A 17,744-nucleotide genomic window follows, 5' to 3' on the forward strand; every position below is an offset into this window, starting at 1 on the left:
AGGAATCAACCGCGTGGCTGGCAACCGACGTCTACGAAGTACGCACCTTGTAGCAATTCGCCTTTTCACTCCTTGCACTAGCAACCACAGCTACCGTATCGCCGTCGCAGCTACGGCAGTCCGCCACGCCCGGTATTGGCCACGGTACGCTGTCGTCCGCTTCATATGAGGCAGTTATCGAGCGCTCTGCCTAGCACCTTGAAGATGCGCTCGGCAACTTGCTCCGGTTGCAGTCGTCTATCTCGGACAACGGTCCCAGCAATGCCGTGCAGACCGTAGCCCATCATGCTTCCGTTGAGGACACAGCGTCCGGTGCCCAGTACCGTGTGACGACCGAGGGTAATGACGTCACGAGCGAAGGACTCAAGACGTCCGCGAACCGCCTACGCGTGTCATTTCTCGTGGACGACGATGGTCACGACTGGGTCGACGTCCAGAAAGCCTATGTGAAGGAAAAGACCGGCCGTGACGGGCTAAGCAAGGCCCAAGACGCTCCTGACGGCCCGCTGGTGTCTACGATCGGTGGCGAGATCGCCGAAGCCGTGGCTGCTGCCGCGACCGCTCCCAACGCTCGTCGCTCGTCAAGAAGTCAAAGTGTCTCTCGCGAAGATAGCTACACACAGCTCCAACACGACAGCGCGGGCCGCACCAACGACGACACTCGTAATCGACAAGACGAGCGCGTCATCATGAATGCCGTTGGTAGCGCGGACGCCGATATCGACGAGTATAGTCGGCAGAGTCCGTACAAGCAACAGGTCCCAGCGTACTACCGCGCAGCTTCCTCGTCGTTGACATCGACCAACCGCGGCTACGGTGTCGATACGGACGTCGCCGACGGCGATCAGCCCATCCGACGCATGCCGACGGCGTCAGTGCCATCGACGTCCAAAGTTATCTCTCCACGCCGTAGCGCCAACGTGAAATCAAGTCTCGTCACAGGCACCCTCGCCCAAGCGTATGGCGCCGTGGATGCTACTGTCGCTGCGTCGGTGGCGCTATCGTGGCCTTCGGCGAAGGATTTAGTCTCTAGCCGCCGCTTCATTGCAGATCACGGCGAGGCTTGGTCGGGCACTCGTGATGCGTCGCATGAGCCGCTTTGGTCGTCGAACGTTGTGGACGATGCGGATGCCAACCGCAGCGGGCGATCGTCGTCCCGCGCTCTGCTTCTTTCTCATTCCTCCCGGCGGCTTCGCGACGGGTCTTCCACGTCTTTGGTACGCTCTCTCATCGCAAGTATCAACAGCTCCTCACCCAATGTATAGCGTTCGCTGCCGTCGTCCAGCGCCGGTGGCGGCTACGGCGCCATCGTCGAGCTATCGTCGCTCCTCCACAACGACGCCAACGAGACCAATGACGCGCTCGATACAGGCGACGTCGGCACCAAAGGGCGCGAGTGGTGTTGCTTTCTCTGCTCGATGCTGCTGCACTCGATGCAGCTTGTATCTGCGCAGTTGACGGCCGACACGGAGCTCATGTTCCTCGGTCATCTCGGGACGCGGCAGCTCGCGGGCGCCGGTCTTGCGCGCTTTTGGATCTACGTGCCGCTGTCGTTCCTGCTCTCGGGCGTCGGTGGCTGGCGCCTCTTGTTTGCCAAAGGGTTTTGGCTTCAGTCGGCGCTCGTCGTAGCGCTCCTGGCGACGCCGCTCCTCACATGCTACTACTTTCACGTCGACTTTTTCGTTGGCGGCACGATGCTGCACCCGATCACGCGCGCATTTGCCAAGCAGTACGCGACGCTCATCTCGCCAAGTATCCTCCCGCTTCTGGCGTCGACCGTGCTCATGCAGTATCTCATCGCGCGACGGGTCGTCGTACCGGTCGCCGTCATGGCGACGCTGGCGTGTGCAACAACGATCGCACTGCACTTTTTACTCGTCTTTGGCTACCAGAAATGGCCCGGGTTTGGCTTTGACGGGTCGCCGTACGCAACGATGGCCGCGCTCGTGCTGCTACTGCTACTGCGTGTCGCCTACGGCGGGTGCTGCGTCGGGTTTGGCGGCCTCGCATGGCGCCGGTCCAACTACAGCCTTGGCCGACTTCGGGTCCTCTGGGTGATGGCCGTGCCCGCGGGGATCCCGTCGTGCCTGCAGAGTGTCGTACTGACCATTTTTGGCGCCGCATCGGCGTACACCCCAGCGACCTCTACCCGACGCTTGGACGAAGGCGATGTGATGGACGCTGGGTCGCAGCAGGCGGCGGCATGGGTCGTCACGGTCTGCTTCTTCCTGCTCGTGCTTGCGTTTCTGCGGGGCGCGGCGGCGACAACGGCCGAGCGCATGCAGCTGCACTTGCGCCGACAGGATGTCGCGCGCGCCCGGCACGTGCTCTTTGTCGGTGCGGTGTATGGCGGCGCGCTCGGGTGCCTCTTTGCCACGATCGTCTTCAAGTACGGAGCACCGCTTTTGAGCTTGTGGACGGCCGACGCCATTGTCCATCAGTTCTGCGTCGACGCGCTTCCGTACCTAGCCGCGTGCATGGCGCTAAGCAGTGTCCGTCTCGTCTTTGCCGCCGGCCTCACCACGCTGGAGAAGACCACGATGCTTCCATTCGCTGCCAACGTGGATACGTGGCTGATTCAAGTCCCGCTCGGTCTCGGGCTTGGCATTGGGCTGCAACTGGGCGTCCTCGGTCTCTGGGTCGCACGTCTCACTGGCGAGCTCGTGCACACGATGCTGTTGCTGTATGCGCTCATGCTTGATGCAAATGCAGCGACGGACGAAGCCGCGACACCACTTCTGGGCGCCACAGCGTCAGCAGAGCTTGACAAGACGACGTCGGACGAGGCGAGTAGCGACAACGTTGTCACTGTGCTGGTACCTACCACTGGAGCGCGCGACCGATCATTACGAGTGGCACCAACGCCAGTGGCCAATGTCGGTGTCACTCGAATCGATAAAGACGATGTGGCAACTGCGGAGGTCCATCTGGAGGCGGCACCGGTGCACAGTCCTCTCGGTAACGATACGCCGCTGCCGTGGGTGCGTCGACGGAGCTCCGACGGCAGTGCGACGTGGGTCGTGGCCGACGACAACGCCGCGTTGTCCCCGATTTCCGAAGAAGACGCCGCCATCGCAGTGGTCGAGCGACTGTCGCGCCGTGCTTCGCTCGTGTCGAGCTCCAGCGATGCGCCGACAACGACGGTTGCGTCGACGCCATCGGCCATTCAGTGGGTTCGTCAAGAAAGCACCGTCGGTGCTGTGCAGTGGGTCGAAGAAGAAGCTATCCACGACTTGTCGGCCAGTAGTCCGTCGACGCAAGACGAGCTCCTATGGAGAAGCTCCGATGTCTCGTCGTCCGAGGAGGCCACGCCGCGGGGCAGAAGCCATAGCCTCGGCGACATGGACGCTATCAATCGCGACGTCTCCAGTAGCCACGGCAACATATGCAGTGCTTTGATCAAGCAGGAACAAGACTACATTGACAACGCCGTCTCGACCAACCAAGACCGCTCGCCCCAACGACACGACGACGCGCTGCCGCCTCTGCTTTCGGCGTCTGTGCCACCCCAAAATCGTGGCACCAGATTTGAGGAGGCTTGTGGGATTGCAAGCGACCTCACGGATAGAAATGGCAACGACGAAATCGAGAACCACGACGCCATTGCCGGTAGCCCCGACGCCTCCCTTCGTGGCAACGCTGAGCCCGTTCGCAGCCATGGTGACTCGAACAAGAGCCAAGCTGCGTCCTCTCAGAGTAGCTTTCTCGCAAGCCTACCGGGCACGCCTGCTCCACGTGCTTTGGCGCCCGCAACGACAAGAACGCCCGAGCTGTCGACCAGCGCAAGCGACGACTGGATCATCGCGATGCCAGCGACTGACGTCGACAGTCACGCCGCTGTGGCGCCAAAGTCTACAACGGCAGCAACGACGACGAGCGACCAGCGCATCGACAGCCGTCCACAGAGTGCTGCCGTCCAAGGACACCCAGTATCAACGGCGCTCGACGCTCAAGACATCGAGTCGACGCCACCAAGAAGCCGAACGGACCACGATGCAGCCAACAGCTACGTCATCACTATTGCGCCTGAGGTCACGCGCGACCTTTCGTCTACTGCAGACGCCGGTGAGCAGGTTCAGCGATCAGCGTCGGCAGTCCAAGGCGTCAACTTCGACAAGGCATCGGCGACCTTGGTGGCACCGAGACCATTGTCCACGATGGCAAAGGAGCCCCACGCGGAACATATGCGGTTGCCAGCCGCCATGGTCGGTCCCGCGTTGCTCGACAAATCCGACACAGCAACCACCGTCTACAGCAGTCGTCTAGCGACAGCCTTGATGACGGCGCCAGCTACCACGGCAGTACCACCGAGTCAAGGATCCTGGACGCCAACACCAGTGTCCCCCGTCGCTTTGACGTTCGCCGAGCCGTGGTCGGCGAGTATGGCTGAGGAAGCTTTCGCCAAGCGTGTGCTGCACCCAACATCACCATACGCACAGAACAGCGCAGCGTCTGGTGCCAACCTGGCCCCTGACCTTGCTCGAGCGCTGGGCAACGCCACTGACGAAGCGGCGGTATCTGCCGAAGAGACCACCCGGCGTCGCCATCGCTCCAAGAAGAAGAAGCGGGGTACCATTGGCACCGACACCGACGCTGCAGAGGACGCCTCATCTCCAGTGCACGCGCCGGACCGCGGAGGTAACGCCCCGGCTGGCCCGTCAGAGAGGCAACAGACGGTCGCGGCATCTGCGACTGGCCACATTGATGCTGGTCCTGCAGTGGACCACGATAGCATCGGTGACATGGAGTTGTCGACGTTGGTGTCGGCGGCTGCGGCGCCACCGAAGGTCGAGCGTCCACTCACGGTTCACGCACCACCAAAGGCAACCGAGAGTCCTTCCCTTCAGTACGGGAAGCGCTCGAAAAAGCTGCGGGCGCGCCAGGAACGCAAGCACCACAGCGCTGTTGCGCCCGCAATCGCGCGACCGCCGGCGCCACAAATGCAAGTCGCGATGAAGGACGAGCTCTTGCTGCTCTGCTTTCAGATTGAGCTTCTCAAGCATCTGCAGGCCGCGTAGCTTTGTCAACGTCATACAACACTAACGTGCGAATGTAAATGTTTGTACACGCTGCTACTGTTTTGCTACTGGCTGGCTGCGCTGCGCTGACTTCCACTTGATGAGGAACTGCAGTGCTTCGGTCCACTCGCAGCACCGGAGTCGGTTGCGATCCGCGCTGTCCCCTTCGTCGACCTACGAGGCGGGTCAGTACGAGAGATGGAGAATACGTCATGTCATCACCTCGAGGTCCAGGGACCTCTTCTTGTCATCGTATAGGATGGAAAAACAAAATTCACTCCGCGACCGGTCCGTCTTGCGCAGAAAGACCTAGCCAACGCGCTCATGGTCTTTGCCGTCCGAACGAAAGCGAGCGACTACCTTGGTGCTGTGGCCAAATGCAAGTGCGTGCAGTGACGACGTTGAAATCTGAATCATAGGGCCTTGGCTCCCCACCGGTCGGTAGCTCAAGTATTGCAAGTCGTTCGAGCACCACACAAAACGCGCATGCGGCTTGCCTTGTCGTCCGTGCTTGATGAAGATAGCACCTTGCTTGAGGAGCTCCATGCGCCGCTTGATGGCATCCGACGCGCTCTCGCCCCGCGGCACGGGCTTGGGCGGCTCGGTCGTCGGCGCCACTTTTTCACTCTCGGCGTCGCTCTCGCTGCACAGATCGTCTTCGTCGTCGTGCGGGTCGTCGACTTCGGCAACGCTGCTGGACGCTTCATGCAACGCGTTGATGTGCGCCGTGAGCTGTACGATGTGCGTCTTGAGTTTGTCGGCGTCGGCGCGCTGCTCCAAAAGGCGATTTTCCACGTCCTTCATGCGCTCGTCTTGCGCCAGCAGCGACTCTTGCGCCTCGGCCGCCGTGTTGGACGCAAAGATGATGCTCGTCTTGAGCTGGCGAAGACACTCGAGGGCGTGCGCCATCCCGAGGTGCTGCAGCGTTCGCAAAATGTCGTCTTGGTCCGTCTCGGTGACAAGGAATTGCTCCACGAGCTTCTCGCACACGTCTTTTTCAATTTCTACAGGGTGGGCAAGTTGAAGTTGAAGTTGCGTGCAAATAGACATTCGCACCGGTCAATGGGCGCAGTGCCTTTTCCGATGTCAGTTGTGCGTGCAGTTGTGCGTTGAGCTCAATCTGATGCGCGACGTTCTCCTGAAGCGACGTGCGCTCTGCTTGCAGTCGGTCGTTCTCGCGTTGCAGAAGTGCGATCAGTGCGGTCGTGTCCATGTCGCGGTTGGCGCGGACGTCGACCGCGACCTAGTCATACTCTTCTATAATGCGTCAAGTGTCATACTCGCACCTCGCTGCAGCGCAGCATGAAGCGACAGGTCGAGATGCTCTCGTCCACGTATTCAGCCTCGGGGTTAAGTGTACCGATAAAGACGGACTTGCAATTGCCGCCGAGGCTGCCACGCAGCACAGACGTCAACATTGAGTTGCGGTACGGTATGTGTGTCTTGGTTTTTTTGCTGCTGCGTTGCTGGAGGGCTAAAATCACCTAATTTTCAAGGCATCGATGGGCAATATGGGCGTCGCAATACACGATACTTGTTCCAGGTGGTGCAGAGAAAGGTTGATGCAGCGGCCTTCGTTGCGCATGCGTTCGGTGCCGTCGCGCTTGTAGACGCGCTCCGAGCCCGCGAGATCGACGATGTGCAGCTTGGAGTTGAGCACGACCTCCGAGTCTTTCCGACGGCCTTCGATCAAGATGGTAAAAATCGAGTGGGAACGCGACGACGCCTACTGCATGGATCAGAAGCCAAATCCATCAAAGAAGAGCCACTTGATTCATCGGCGTGTCGCTCGTCACGCGGTTCACATTGCCCAAGAAGAGCAAGTTGAGTGCATCTTCTTCCGAGTTGGCTTCGTAGACGCTACATCAAAGACACGTCGCAAACTATACGACAATAGTGTCCACGGCGAACCCCAAATTTCGAAAATGCACATCATCGTCGTCGTCGTCCGAGAGTTGCAAGTGAATTTTGGTCCACTCGTCGATCGGTTTGTTCATGTGGGCCTTGTCCAAGAGGTCGTAAATGTTTTCGTTGTAAACCTCCAAGTACGACACAAAGCACCGGTAGCTCTACTCCCCATCGTACGTCGTGTCCACTCGTAGGATGTATATATACCGTATCTCGGCGCGTCTCGAACGCATCAAAGAGCGCGGAAATCGTGCGCGGAATCATGCCCCGGTCGTGGTAGCTCTCGCCTACCCCTACCACTCAGCACGCCCTCGTCATTGTGATTACTCGCCCACCGCCTGTGATGGTGAACGTCTTGCCGCTGCCCGTTTGGCCGTACGCGAGGATCGTGCCGTTGTAGCCCTCCATTGCGCTTGTAATGATATCCTAGTCATATGGACAACTTGTCATTCCAACTAGGAACGAGTTGGGCGGTGTACGCGGCACACTGCATCAAAGACAACGTCCTGATGCACGTCATGGTCAAACACTTGGTCGTACTTGAACTCGAGCACGTCTCGCTGCTTGAGCGTGCTGCGTGCGTCGAGTGCTACCGGTAGAATTGGAAAAAAGATCGTTTGGACTCGGTCATGGGGCCGTGCACCTATCAACTTGTATAAGAGGAAGACACGAACGCGGGAATGTACGTGGAAGCGTGTAGGCCTTGGTCGTGTGCTTGCGCGGTGGCCGAATGCGCAAGTAAGTGCCAATGCGCCAGTGCTCCATGCACACGCTGTCGCTGCGACGACGACCGTTCGTTTCGTTTGAAACGCCAGCGATACCATGTGTTGATGTTTCGACGTACGCCCAAGCAAGCGGCCGCCAACGAGCTCGGTGACCCGACGCTGCTCGCTGCAGAATCCATCTGTGTGAACGGCTTACACTATCGCAAATGGCAATGAACCTTGGGGCGTAGTCTCGGCCAAGGAGATCCAAAGCCTCCAGCTCCGATTTCGGCGGCTGCTGCAAGGAAGCGACTCGACCATCGTGGCGGCTCGGCTCTTGCACGAGCCGGAGTTTCAGTGCCATGCGCTCGCACCCCTCTTGCTGCGTCACGGTCGCTTGGACTTTGACGCGTTCTTGCGCCTTCTCACGGTCCTCCACCCGACCAAGACGTCATTGGTGGCCAAGCGCTCGGGTGCAATGTGTTACCAGCGATGTTGGATACAATATTGTACGCTGTTCTAGCCCTCTTTCATCTCTACGACGTGGACGCCGACGGTGTCGTGTCGGCGAGCGACATGAAGAGTGCGTTTCAGCGCTTGCGACCAGACGGCTCCATCGACGACGTCCTCGACAATGACGTCGCAGCCGCCTTTCACAGCGTGCCATCGCAAAGCGGCCTTTCTCCGGACGCATTTGCCCAGGTACGACGACGACAATGACGACTTGTCGTACACCGTGTAGACACATGTTTGGTGCTAGTTGGTATCGGACGACGATGTCCTCGCGGCGCTGTCGGTATCGCTTGCGTGAGGTTTGTAAGATGCAAGGGAATTCCCTTGCTAAGATGGCTTGCCCCGCCAATGTCCTTGACGGGACCGACTACGAGGAGTGCATTCAACTCGAGATGGCAGTACCTGCACAGCCTTATTACTACATTTGACTGCACCGTCAACTCCGTCGATAACGCAGTGGCGCATGGCAATCTCCCCGTCGTTCAGTTCCTCTTGGCCCACCGACACGAAGGCTGCACCCGGGACGTCGTCGTTCAAAAAGCGCTCGAAGGATGCCATCTGCACGTTGCAGAGTATCTCCTCGCTCTCGGCTACCCGTTCCCGACCTCGACGCCACTTGTACACGACGATTCCGTCATCCTTGGCGTCCTGCAGCTTTTGGTCAAGCACGGCGCGTCCTGGGACGACGACTGGGTGGTCTTTCGTGCGCCTCTTTCTTCTGGACCTCGTCGCGCTGCCCGACCGCCACTGCTCGATAATTCTCCAGCTCATCACGCCAGAGCTCACGTACCAAGGCCAACCAAACGATCCAGCTGGCGCCGGGCGCGGCAGCGCGTGCTACGACGTTACTGATGGCTGACGAGGTTGTTAACTGGGCCTTGGTTCTCACCATTGGTCATCTCAAGACGACGGACGCGATCGCATTGGTCCATGACGACGAGCTCAAGGCGCAGCTCACGCACCTGCTCGCAAAGAAGCGCAAGCGATAGCCGCACAAGCCCTTGCCGCGCAAGCCCTCGAAACCGGGACGACGCGCACTCCATCTGTGTGTTTGATTGCTCTGCGAGTAGTGTTTTGGCCAATATAAGTCTATCTATTTCCTTGAAATTTGACATGCAAATGTGTCTACTGACTCTAAGACACGCTTGTATTGGCATGATTTCACCGCTTCAGGAGCATCCCGCTATCCACTTTTACGTAGTATCAGCAAGCAACCAGGGCTCAAGAGTATTGCGACATGAACGTCGTCTCGCCGTGCCACGTCACGGCGGTTCGACATCGCCACCATGTGCGCTTCCGCGTTCTGAGCACGGCAGGTGAGAGCATGACAACATCGTGTCATGGACCTTGTCCGACGATTGGATCAGGCACCCATCACGTCGTCAAAATCAGAAGCAACGACGAGCACGACGAGCGCGAAGCGGGGACGTGGGCATAGCTCGTGTCCACAAGAATTCGGCGCGCGAAGTTCGCGAATCTTGCTGTGCGACCTGCGCAAGCGCATGCAGCGACAGTGCAAGAGCAAACATCTGCCAGGGCTCACCTTCAGAGAATCAAACACCAGCAAAGAACTGGACAATTCATGTCCGACCTTGCTCAGGCACTCGAGATTGCTGGCTCGCAGCCAGAGCGCACATTCGTAGGCTATATGACCGTGCGCTATACTGTGCATGCAGATATACGCGAGCTCTTTAAGACCCGTTGTGAACGAGCCCATCATTGCTAACCACTTCAGCACTCGATCATTTCGGCAGGCAACTGCTCCCTATCGATGTGGATTGGATAAAATGCAAACGTTTGCACCAATCGCGGCAGAGCCATGAAGCTGCTGTGCTGGAACATCAATGGCCTCCGCGCCAACCTCGGCAAGACGCCGGGGCAGTCGTTCGCCGGGTTCCTCGACGCCTGCGACGCCGATGTCCTCTGCTTCCAAGAGACCAAGCTCACGCGCGCCGAGATGACGTCCGAGCTGGCGTGCCCGCCCGGCTACGACGCCTTCTACAGCTTTGCCAAGCACAAGAAGGGCTACTCGGGCGTCGCGACGCTCGTCCGGCACGGGCGCCTCGCCACAGTAGGCGCCGAGACCAGCGCCTGCCCGTTCCACGAAGGGCGCATCGTGTTGACCGAGCACACAACGTTTGTGCTCATCAACGTGTACTGTCCGGCGCACGGCGGGCATCTCGAGCGCAAGCTCGCCTTCCACGAGTTCCTTCTCGGCTACGTTGCGGCCACCAAAGCAGCGCACGTGGGCAAGCCGCTGATCCTTGTCGGCGACCTCAATGTCATTCACAAACCCCTGGATGACTGTGACGCGTACGAGCCAAGCGACGTGACGGCGTGGCTCGACACGCTCTTAGCGACGCAGGACCTCACGGACGCCTTTCGGCAATTGCACCCGACGCGAGAGAAGGCGTATACGTGCTGGCGTGCGCTCACGGGGGCGCGCGAGACCAACTACGGCGTGCGTCTCGACTACATTCTATGCGATAGCCGGCTCGTGAGTACAAATAAGCTCACGAGCTGCGACGTATGGCAAGGCTGCGTACCGTGCTCAAGCGCAACGAAAACTTTGGTCGGAAATTCTTCACTTGTGCCAAGCCCGAGGTGCGTCGTCGTACCAACATGGCCATGACGGATGCTCGCTCGCGTAGGGTGCCCCGGGGGACATCAAAGGCCGTTGCAACTTCTTCCAGTGGCACGGCGACGCCAAGAAGCCCTCTCCAGTTGCCAGTAGCAGTCACGCCAAACGCTTCAAGGCCACGCCGCCCGACGCTACATAGCCGTGTGCATCGTGCAGGCTGTTCCAGTCGTCGAGTGCTCTCTTGTAGTCGTCCAAGCCATTTCCAACATGTCATAAATGGCAGTGTCTGTCGAAATAACACTGGGTCATCGACCGTCATCTCATCCGCAACATGGCGTCTGGACAGCGTGTGGGCGTCTTGTCTGGCACTTGCACTGAATCCAGCAGTGCCAGATTCACTTCCGATTCAGCTGGATTCACGTGAGATACCAACTCGATGCCTGGCCAGCATATCAGATCGTTCTGGTCGTCTCCTGCGACGTCGCCACAAGTGCAATGACGTGGCAGTCTCATGTAGCAGCAGCGAACGTTGTCGGTTATTGCTGGTCAACCTTGTTCCGGGGCTGCCGAAGTATATACGCGTTTTGCAGAGGACCCACTCTCAAGTCCTAGTTCTCGAAATTTGGTCATATTGTCTTTGGTCCACACCTCGCAAGACATTTGAACCTGCCGCTCGATTTCGAAAAGACAAGTTGTGCAGGAAACAGTACGGTGTGATTAATAATAGGGTGCTGGGTAATAATTAAGAGCGTCCACAGCTTACTGGGCAAAGACCGCCGTGTCAAACCACGGGTGCGTCAGCGCCTGCTCGGCCGTGAAGCGCTTGGTCGGGTCGCGCTCGAGGAGGTGGACGACAAAGTCCATGGCCTCGGGGCTAAACTTCTTCCAGGCGCGCGGCTGAAACTCGACCGGCTCGTTCATGCACGCCGACGGCGGGTAGAACGGCTGGAAACCCGTGAGCATCTCGTAGACCATGATGCCGACGCTCCAGAGGTCGATCGGCTTGCCGTACGGCTGCGACTCGAAGAGCTCGGGCGCCATGTAGCCCACCGAGCCCGTCAAGCCCGTGAACGGCACCTTGTGCACGTCGCCCGTGTGCTTGAAGAAGCGGACATCCGGCACCTTGACCGAGAGGCCAAAGTCGCAAATTTCGACTTGGAGCTCACACGCCTTGACGTCCTTCACGACTTCGTCGTTCGAGTCTTGGTTGGACGGCGCCTTCGAGTCGGTGAGGAGCACGTTCTCGGGCTTGATGTCGCAGTGCACGACCCCCGACTCGTGCAGAAAGAAGATGCCACGCACAATCTGGTGGGCGAGCTTGGCGGCCAGCGCTTCCGGGAACCGGCGCTGGCGGTTCAAGAGTGACTTGAGCGTGCCGTGGCGGGCCTTGGCCATCACAAGATACAAGAAGGCTTCGGTCTCGTACACCTCGAGGAGACGGACAATGTTGCGGTGCTGGAGGCGCAGGTGGATCTCGACTTCGGTGCGCACGGCCTGCTGCGCGGCTTCGGTCACGAGGAACCGCTTGTGGATCTGCTTGATGGCGACCTCGGCGCCGTTGTTGCGGCGAATCGCCGGCTTGACGACCGCGTATGAGCCGTCGCCAAGTTGATCTTCGCCGACCAGTTCGTAGTGCTCCGTGACCGCCTTTTCATGAATGAAGAACGGGTTGATCGTCAGCGTCGGAAAGAGCGTCGGCGCCTTGGGTCGCTCGCGCAAGAGCAAATCGTCGGGCTGGCGAGGAATGCTGCGGCTGATCGACATGAGTCGGAGCTGGTTCTCCTCGTCATCGCAAAGGCGACGGGCCACGAACGGGTTGCTGGGCAGGCGGGGCGCGCCCTGGACGTATTCGGGGTTGTGGTGCTGCTCGGGCACCGGGTCGGCCGGCGGCGGGCAGCTGCGCTGGCGGCGGTGCACGGGCCGCGGAAGCACCGTCGTCGTCGTGTGGTTGCTGTGGTGGTGCGCCGGCGGCGTCGTGCTCGTCATACGAGGGCTCGTGACGTCAAACTTGTCCGATGTACTCTTGGAGAGGAAACCGCACTTGCGGTAGATGCCCTTGCCAGTTGAGACGTAGCCATCGACAATCTCGTTGGGCGACGGCATCACGATCGGCTCGAGCAGGTTCATCATCGTCTTGGCGGCCGTCGGTGACTTGACCATGAGCGAGTCCGACTCGGAGAAGGACCCGCGCTTCAGGATCGGCGACGTCGGCAGGCTCAGGTCGTCTTCGTCGTCGACGGTCGAAGTCCGGCTCTCCGTGTCCGAGTGCAACCGGGCCATGGCCGTGTTGGAGCGGCAGCGGCCCTTGTTCATGTACACGGTCGTCGTTGTTGTCGTCGTTGTCGGCGGCGCCGTCGTGGCGGCGACCACGGCGATGGTAGCCTCTGTGGCCTTGCGCGCCGACTCGAGGTGCGCCTTCTTGCGCGGAATCTCAGAGGCTTCGCTCGGCGGCGTCTTGGGCTGATCGAGGTTGCGCTTGGCGCCGGCAAAGAGCGCCGCCGTCGCGTATGTGTCTGAGTCACTCATGCAGCGTGTGCGTTGGTGGTGGACCATGGCGGCCGGAGCCTCATGGTACGGGTAGTGAAAGCACACATTGCTCGGGACCTCGACGCGCAGCGCCCTTCGGCGGAGCGGCGCCGCACCCGCAACCGCTTCGTTCGTCTCCGCATCCAAGTCGATCGCGACAAACTCCTTGCCGTTGATCGACGGACGCATCTCGAGCATCGACGCGCGCAGGTCGTCGCTCGCGTCGCCGTCGCTCGCTGAGCTTGACGGCTCGTCCGTCTCGGCCGACGTGGGCGGATCCCAGGCGCGAAACTGTTTGAGGCCATGGAGCGGGTCGTAGTAGCCTGGCAGGGCGTGGAAGGTGCCCACGAGCGGGTGGTTGCGGAACTTCTTGCGCTCTTCCAGCTCGGCCATGCCCACGATATCAGTGGCAAAGTAGGCGGCGCCCCGGTTGCCGGCGCTGGGCGCATGGTGGAACATGCCCACGAACGGGTTGTAGCTCGGGAGGCGGGCGTACACCTTGATGTCGGACTCGGGCGTCATGCGCATGGCCAATAGATAGGTATAGGACGAGACGGAAGTCGGCCGGCGGTCGGAAGTTGCCAAGTGAGTTGCTGCCTCTACGCTCTTCTTCCGGAATTAACGTCTCCGAAATATTGCATATTAATATTGCACCCCCGAGGCTGATTCTTGAACCCAGTACGATTTTATTTTCAGGTGCTTTTCCATCGCTTCATTTAAATCCAACACAGTGCGTCGTATACGAAAAGGCGCGCCGACTTGCATTAAATTGCGCCAATATTCCACGTGCACGCGAATAATAGTACAGTTCCACGCTGCATATTAATATACCGCGATCCGTGAAAAATTGGCTCTCCGCATAAACAAGCCAGTATACCTTGCTCCAGATCCTTGGCAAGGGTGGCGAAATAAAAATGCACGCTTGCAGTGGGGCGGCGACCGGGTCGAATATTAATATTCGATGCGTCGGTATGAGTCCAATGTTGCATTGAATTTTGCAGAAATTATTATTCAGCACAAAGTAGCTGCTGCGATTACATAGGTACACGGCTGACGACCTTCTACTGCGTGTGCGTGTGTGGAAAATACCATTCTTCACGGGTCGCCCGACATATTGGCTGCGCTCCCGTTTCATATTAGCGTCGAGAGTCGAGATATTGCATACTGAATATTTTACGCCACTGACTATGCACCCAAGCAGAATGTGCTTGCGGCATGGCGACTCGCTCCGACAACGCAAGCAGATTGGCTTGCTCAAGCTGCCAATGCGAGACGTAGTTTCTCACACGCGTTCGAAGCTGGCGTGAGTCACGACGCCCCACGTGGCGCACTGTCCCAGGCGCTCGGCGGCCATCTGATAGGCTTTTGGCGCACCACCTGGCGCCGATCTCCCGAGGTGGAGCGTCTTCGCGTGTGCGGAAGCGTTGCAGTGGTCAGATCTGGCGACCGCAGCGAGCCAGACAACTCGAGGCACCCCACGCCTGCTTTCTCTTCCGACACGCAGACACTAGTTGGTACTTGGTGTTAGGTGGCTTTTGGTCGCCAACGAAAGAGTGGATTTCAGCGGCCCCGATTCTTTTTCCCAAGATCGCACAAGTGATTCAGGCGGCATTACTCACGTGTTGTACTTCAAGGTAGACTTCAAGCGCGCCTTCAAGCCACAGCCGCGCCAAATCACGCAGCAAGGACGCTGGGCTTCTGCACGCACACATACGAGTAGCTCGACCGAGTTGGATGAGGTGGGCCTCGCCGGCATCGTCGGTCGCGCATATCCCCGCTTGGCGCCACCTGGACTTGGGATCCACCGTGGACGCGACCTTCAACCAAGGTTGAAGCTGCGCACGGGTGGTGGCGGCGCGCTGTCGTGTAATCACACGCGCCCGTGCTGCCACGTATGCTCGAGGAGCAAGCGGTCGAGTGGCTGGCTCATGGTTCAGGATTGCCCGACGTGCCGTGTAAAAAAGGCGCACGCGAGAGAGAAACGAGGGCTTGGGACACGGCGAGGGTCGGACATGGCCATTGTCTTTGCAGCGCCGACCAGACGTCGCGACGCTTGCGTCTTGGGTAAGCGAATCTGGTGCAGTGCGAGAAGCGCGCCAGTGAGAGCAGTAATGCAGCGTGGATTCTAGCCTGTCAGCGACCGCGACGACGAGCGATCTTGAGCGGTCGCTGAAACCACGATCATGGACGCCGACCAGTGTATCGACATTCGCACCTCCAATAGCAGCAGTAGCAGCAGTTGTGGCTCGAGCACGACCTCGGACAACGACAGCGACATCGAGAGTGCAGTCGATGACGACGGCACGAGCAAGCATTCGGCTGCGCTCGATTCGCTGGCGTGGGCACCGATCCTCGTCGCTGTGGTCGCGATCCCGACCGACGTCGTCACAGTTCTATGGGGCTGCCACCACCCGCACATCGACTGCTCTGCAGCGTACCCAACACTCGGCGTGGCCGCGCGCCACCGGCCGCAACTGTATACCTACCTCGTTGGCACCGTTGTCGTGAGCGTGCTCTTCCTGACGACAGCCGCCCTCTTTGCATGGTTTCTGCACTTGTCGCTGCCGCCGACGCACCGGCGAATGGTAATTAGCGTGCTGCTCGGTGGCGCGCTCACCGCCATCTTGCTCGTCGTCGTTGCCATCCACGATACGCAGGGCCATCCCGCCGGCGTCTCCCTCCTCTCCACCACAAGCTTTCTCACAACGTGGGCGACGCTGCTTCTCATGCAGCACGCGCGCCGCACAGCTTTTGTCTTGCATCGGACCAAGGACGTGAGCGAGCGACACCGACGGTGACGCCTTCCTGTGACGCGCACGTATTTACGCATGCAAAATGTGTAGCCTTCGCGGCATCGCGATCGGCGAGTACGCTATTGTACTGAGCGCGATGGCGTCCGTCGCCTGTACCGTCGCATCTCGTGGTAATGCGGGTTCTCACCGGATCTTCTTGTTGTATTTAGATGTCGTCACGGCGTTGGTCACAAGCAGCAGCAGCAAACTATTAGGGCCGGCCGTGTACGAAGGCTTTGTTGTCGCCAGCTGGAGCACGCTGGTGGCCTCCTTTGCGACCGAAATTGGACGACTGACCCGCTTGGTCGAACAGCACGACTTGAACGAGCTTTCGCGCCAAAAGTAATTCAAGAACGATGCATTCAGCTTCCCGCCAAAAACAAAAGTCATTTCGAGTTAGGCCTGGCTTTGGAGGTACTCGACGAAGCGGTTGCCAATGTCGGCGCTCGGGAACGGGTGCAGCGTCGCCATCTTGGTGAATTGGCGCCGGTGGCGACGCAACTCGGCCGTTGGCATTGCGCGGCCCACCTGCACGTAACTTCGTGGTCAAGGACGCTTGTGCTTCAGAACCCCAGAGAGACACGAGCCATGGGCAAAAAGGATATCGGTTTGGACGCGTGCGGGACGCGGAGTGCGTCGACAAGGTCCTGGAACTCGCGCTGGTGGACGATGAGCACATCGACAATGGCAGCAGTCACTCGATCGAGCTCCTGTACAAACGTGGTCTCGACGATGGGCTTCTACGCAGCAATGTCGCTCCGAGACCCTTGACGTATCGGCTGCTACGTACCGCGATCGTGGCGATACCGGCCTTGATGACCTTTCCGTGCAAGACCGCATCCTCCACGTCACGCAGGCGATCGGCAACTGTGGTCGCGCAGAGGCTTTCGGGCGTCATGCGCAGCAGTGGCGCGTCCCACCGGTTCTTGGCGTTGGGCACTTCAAACCGCATGGCAATGGCCTCGATGCTATCGGCAATTGTGCTTGCCAAGTTTGAAATCCTAGCGCCACGTACGACTCGGGCGGGAAGCTGTCGCCAGCACGCTCCGCGTTGCGAGCAGAGGCCAAGGCCACCGGCGTGTCGACGTACACGACGCAGTGCGTGGTGGAGAGCTCCTTGGCAAGGCAAAAGAGCTCGTAGCGACAGCCCTTAATGTAGTTGAGCGTGTCCAAAATGACAATCTTGTCTGCGCTCAAGTGCACATCGACGCGGCTCTTCATCGTACTCCGCGTCGTCTTCTCTGCCCTAGCATCTACAGTGCGGAGGCGTTAGCAGAGCAGGTAGACGCTGTATGCGACGAACCGCGGTAGGCGTCGGCGCGAATGAGGTGCTCGCTGTCGTAGCTAAGGCGCACGACGTCCTTGCCGAGGCTCACAAAGTGGTCGTGGAGCTGCGACGCAAACCACGTCTTGCCGGCGCCGGGCAGCCCGCAGAGCGTGACGAGCGGCATGGCGAGCGATTTTTATTCGCGCTGTGATTCGTCCATGTTGTAGCCAATCATATACGAGACGACCACATTTTACGTACTTGGAGTTTATATGCATAAAAAGGCAGCAGGTCCTCCACACACGTGTCGCCACGCGATTGAAGTTACATTGAAACTTGCAATTTGTATGTGCAAATTGGCAGGACCTGCTGCAGGCTGTGGTCGGCACGACCAAGTGAGATCTTTGGGCAGCGCATGAGTCATCGGCGCGAGCT

General features: G+C 59.3%; 7 protein-coding genes across 7 annotated transcripts; 4 read left to right on the forward strand and 3 right to left on the reverse strand.

Annotated features, from left to right (window-relative positions):
- The first annotated feature begins 234 nt into the window (after positions 1–234).
- SDRG_09820 (hypothetical protein) lies at positions 235–5,075 on the forward strand. Its single transcript, XM_008615773.1, has 2 exons — positions 235–1,217; positions 1,266–5,075. The coding sequence occupies exons 1-2, from the start codon at positions 690–692 to the stop codon at positions 5,016–5,018; spliced, it is 4,281 nt and encodes a 1,426-aa protein (XP_008613995.1). The 5' UTR covers positions 235–689; the 3' UTR covers positions 5,019–5,075.
- SDRG_09821 (hypothetical protein) lies at positions 5,073–7,691 on the reverse strand (the record flags this gene model as incomplete). The annotated part of the gene is made up of 12 exons (XM_008615774.1): positions 5,073–5,192; positions 5,241–5,327; positions 5,379–6,022; positions 6,075–6,261; positions 6,305–6,502; positions 6,553–6,744; positions 6,788–6,878; positions 6,930–7,087; positions 7,134–7,213; positions 7,262–7,352; positions 7,406–7,569; positions 7,613–7,691. The coding sequence occupies 12 exons, from the start codon at positions 7,689–7,691 to the stop codon at positions 5,073–5,075; spliced, it is 2,091 nt and encodes a 696-aa protein (XP_008613996.1).
- Positions 7,692–7,756: 65 nt separating this feature from the next.
- On the forward strand, positions 7,757–9,218 carry SDRG_09822 (hypothetical protein; the record flags this gene model as incomplete). Its single annotated transcript, XM_008615775.1, has 6 exons — positions 7,757–7,832; positions 7,882–8,103; positions 8,154–8,332; positions 8,391–8,426; positions 8,630–8,839; positions 8,923–9,218. 6 exons carry the CDS (start codon positions 7,757–7,759, stop codon positions 9,130–9,132), a joined length of 933 nt encoding a protein of 310 aa, XP_008613997.1. The 3' UTR covers positions 9,133–9,218.
- Positions 9,219–9,962: 744 nt separating this feature from the next.
- On the forward strand, positions 9,963–10,923 carry SDRG_09823 (hypothetical protein; the record flags this gene model as incomplete). The annotated part of the gene is made up of 3 exons (XM_008615776.1): positions 9,963–10,685; positions 10,742–10,747; positions 10,795–10,923. 3 exons carry the CDS (start codon positions 9,963–9,965, stop codon positions 10,921–10,923), a joined length of 858 nt encoding a protein of 285 aa, XP_008613998.1.
- Positions 10,924–11,416: 493 nt separating this feature from the next.
- SDRG_09824 (CAMK/CAMK1 protein kinase) lies at positions 11,417–13,889 on the reverse strand. Its single transcript, XM_008615777.1, has one exon. The coding sequence runs from the start codon at positions 13,776–13,778 to the stop codon at positions 11,484–11,486; it is 2,295 nt and encodes a 764-aa protein (XP_008613999.1). The 5' UTR covers positions 13,779–13,889; the 3' UTR covers positions 11,417–11,483.
- Positions 13,890–15,433: 1,544 nt separating this feature from the next.
- SDRG_09825 (hypothetical protein) lies at positions 15,434–16,388 on the forward strand (the record flags this gene model as incomplete). The annotated part of the gene is made up of 3 exons (XM_008615778.1): positions 15,434–16,044; positions 16,094–16,155; positions 16,213–16,388. 3 exons carry the CDS (start codon positions 15,434–15,436, stop codon positions 16,386–16,388), a joined length of 849 nt encoding a protein of 282 aa, XP_008614000.1.
- A 9-nt stretch (positions 16,389–16,397) lies between these two features.
- SDRG_09826 (hypothetical protein) lies at positions 16,398–17,514 on the reverse strand. The gene is made up of 5 exons (XM_008615779.1): positions 17,346–17,514; positions 17,058–17,295; positions 16,833–17,010; positions 16,648–16,782; positions 16,398–16,576 (listed from the first exon to the last, which is right to left on the reverse strand). The coding sequence occupies exons 1-5, from the start codon at positions 17,491–17,493 to the stop codon at positions 16,439–16,441; spliced, it is 837 nt and encodes a 278-aa protein (XP_008614001.1). The 5' UTR covers positions 17,494–17,514; the 3' UTR covers positions 16,398–16,438.
- Positions 17,515–17,744: the final 230 nt, after the last annotated feature.

The sequence above is a fragment of the Saprolegnia diclina genome (assembly GCF_000281045.1).
Source record: "Saprolegnia diclina VS20 unplaced genomic scaffold supercont1.32, whole genome shotgun sequence".
Classification (NCBI taxonomy): domain Eukaryota; phylum Oomycota; class Saprolegniomycetes; order Saprolegniales; family Saprolegniaceae; genus Saprolegnia; species Saprolegnia diclina.

Excerpts from the sequence above, each read along its gene's own strand:
- SDRG_09820 (XM_008615773.1), top strand. The coding sequence starts at position 690 with ATGAATGCCGTTGGTAGCGCGGACGCCGATATCGACGAGTATAGTCGG. Across the intron at positions 1,218-1,265 it reads ACGGGTCTTCCACGTCTTTG|CGTTCGCTGCCGTCGTCCAG; the intron begins GTACGCTCTCTC and ends CCCAATGTATAG.
- SDRG_09824 (XM_008615777.1), bottom strand. The coding sequence starts at position 13,778 with ATGCGCATGACGCCCGAGTCCGACATCAAGGTGTACGCCCGCCTCCCG.
- SDRG_09826 (XM_008615779.1), bottom strand. The coding sequence starts at position 17,493 with ATGCCGCTCGTCACGCTCTGCGGGCTGCCCGGCGCCGGCAAGACGTGG. Across the intron at positions 16,783-16,832 it reads CCGGTATCGCCACGATCGCG|AAGCCCATCGTCGAGACCAC; the intron begins GTACGTAGCAGC and ends ATTGCTGCGTAG. Across the intron at positions 16,577-16,647 it reads TCCCGCACGCGTCCAAACCG|GTGCAGGTGGGCCGCGCAAT; the intron begins ATATCCTTTTTG and ends CCACGAAGTTAC.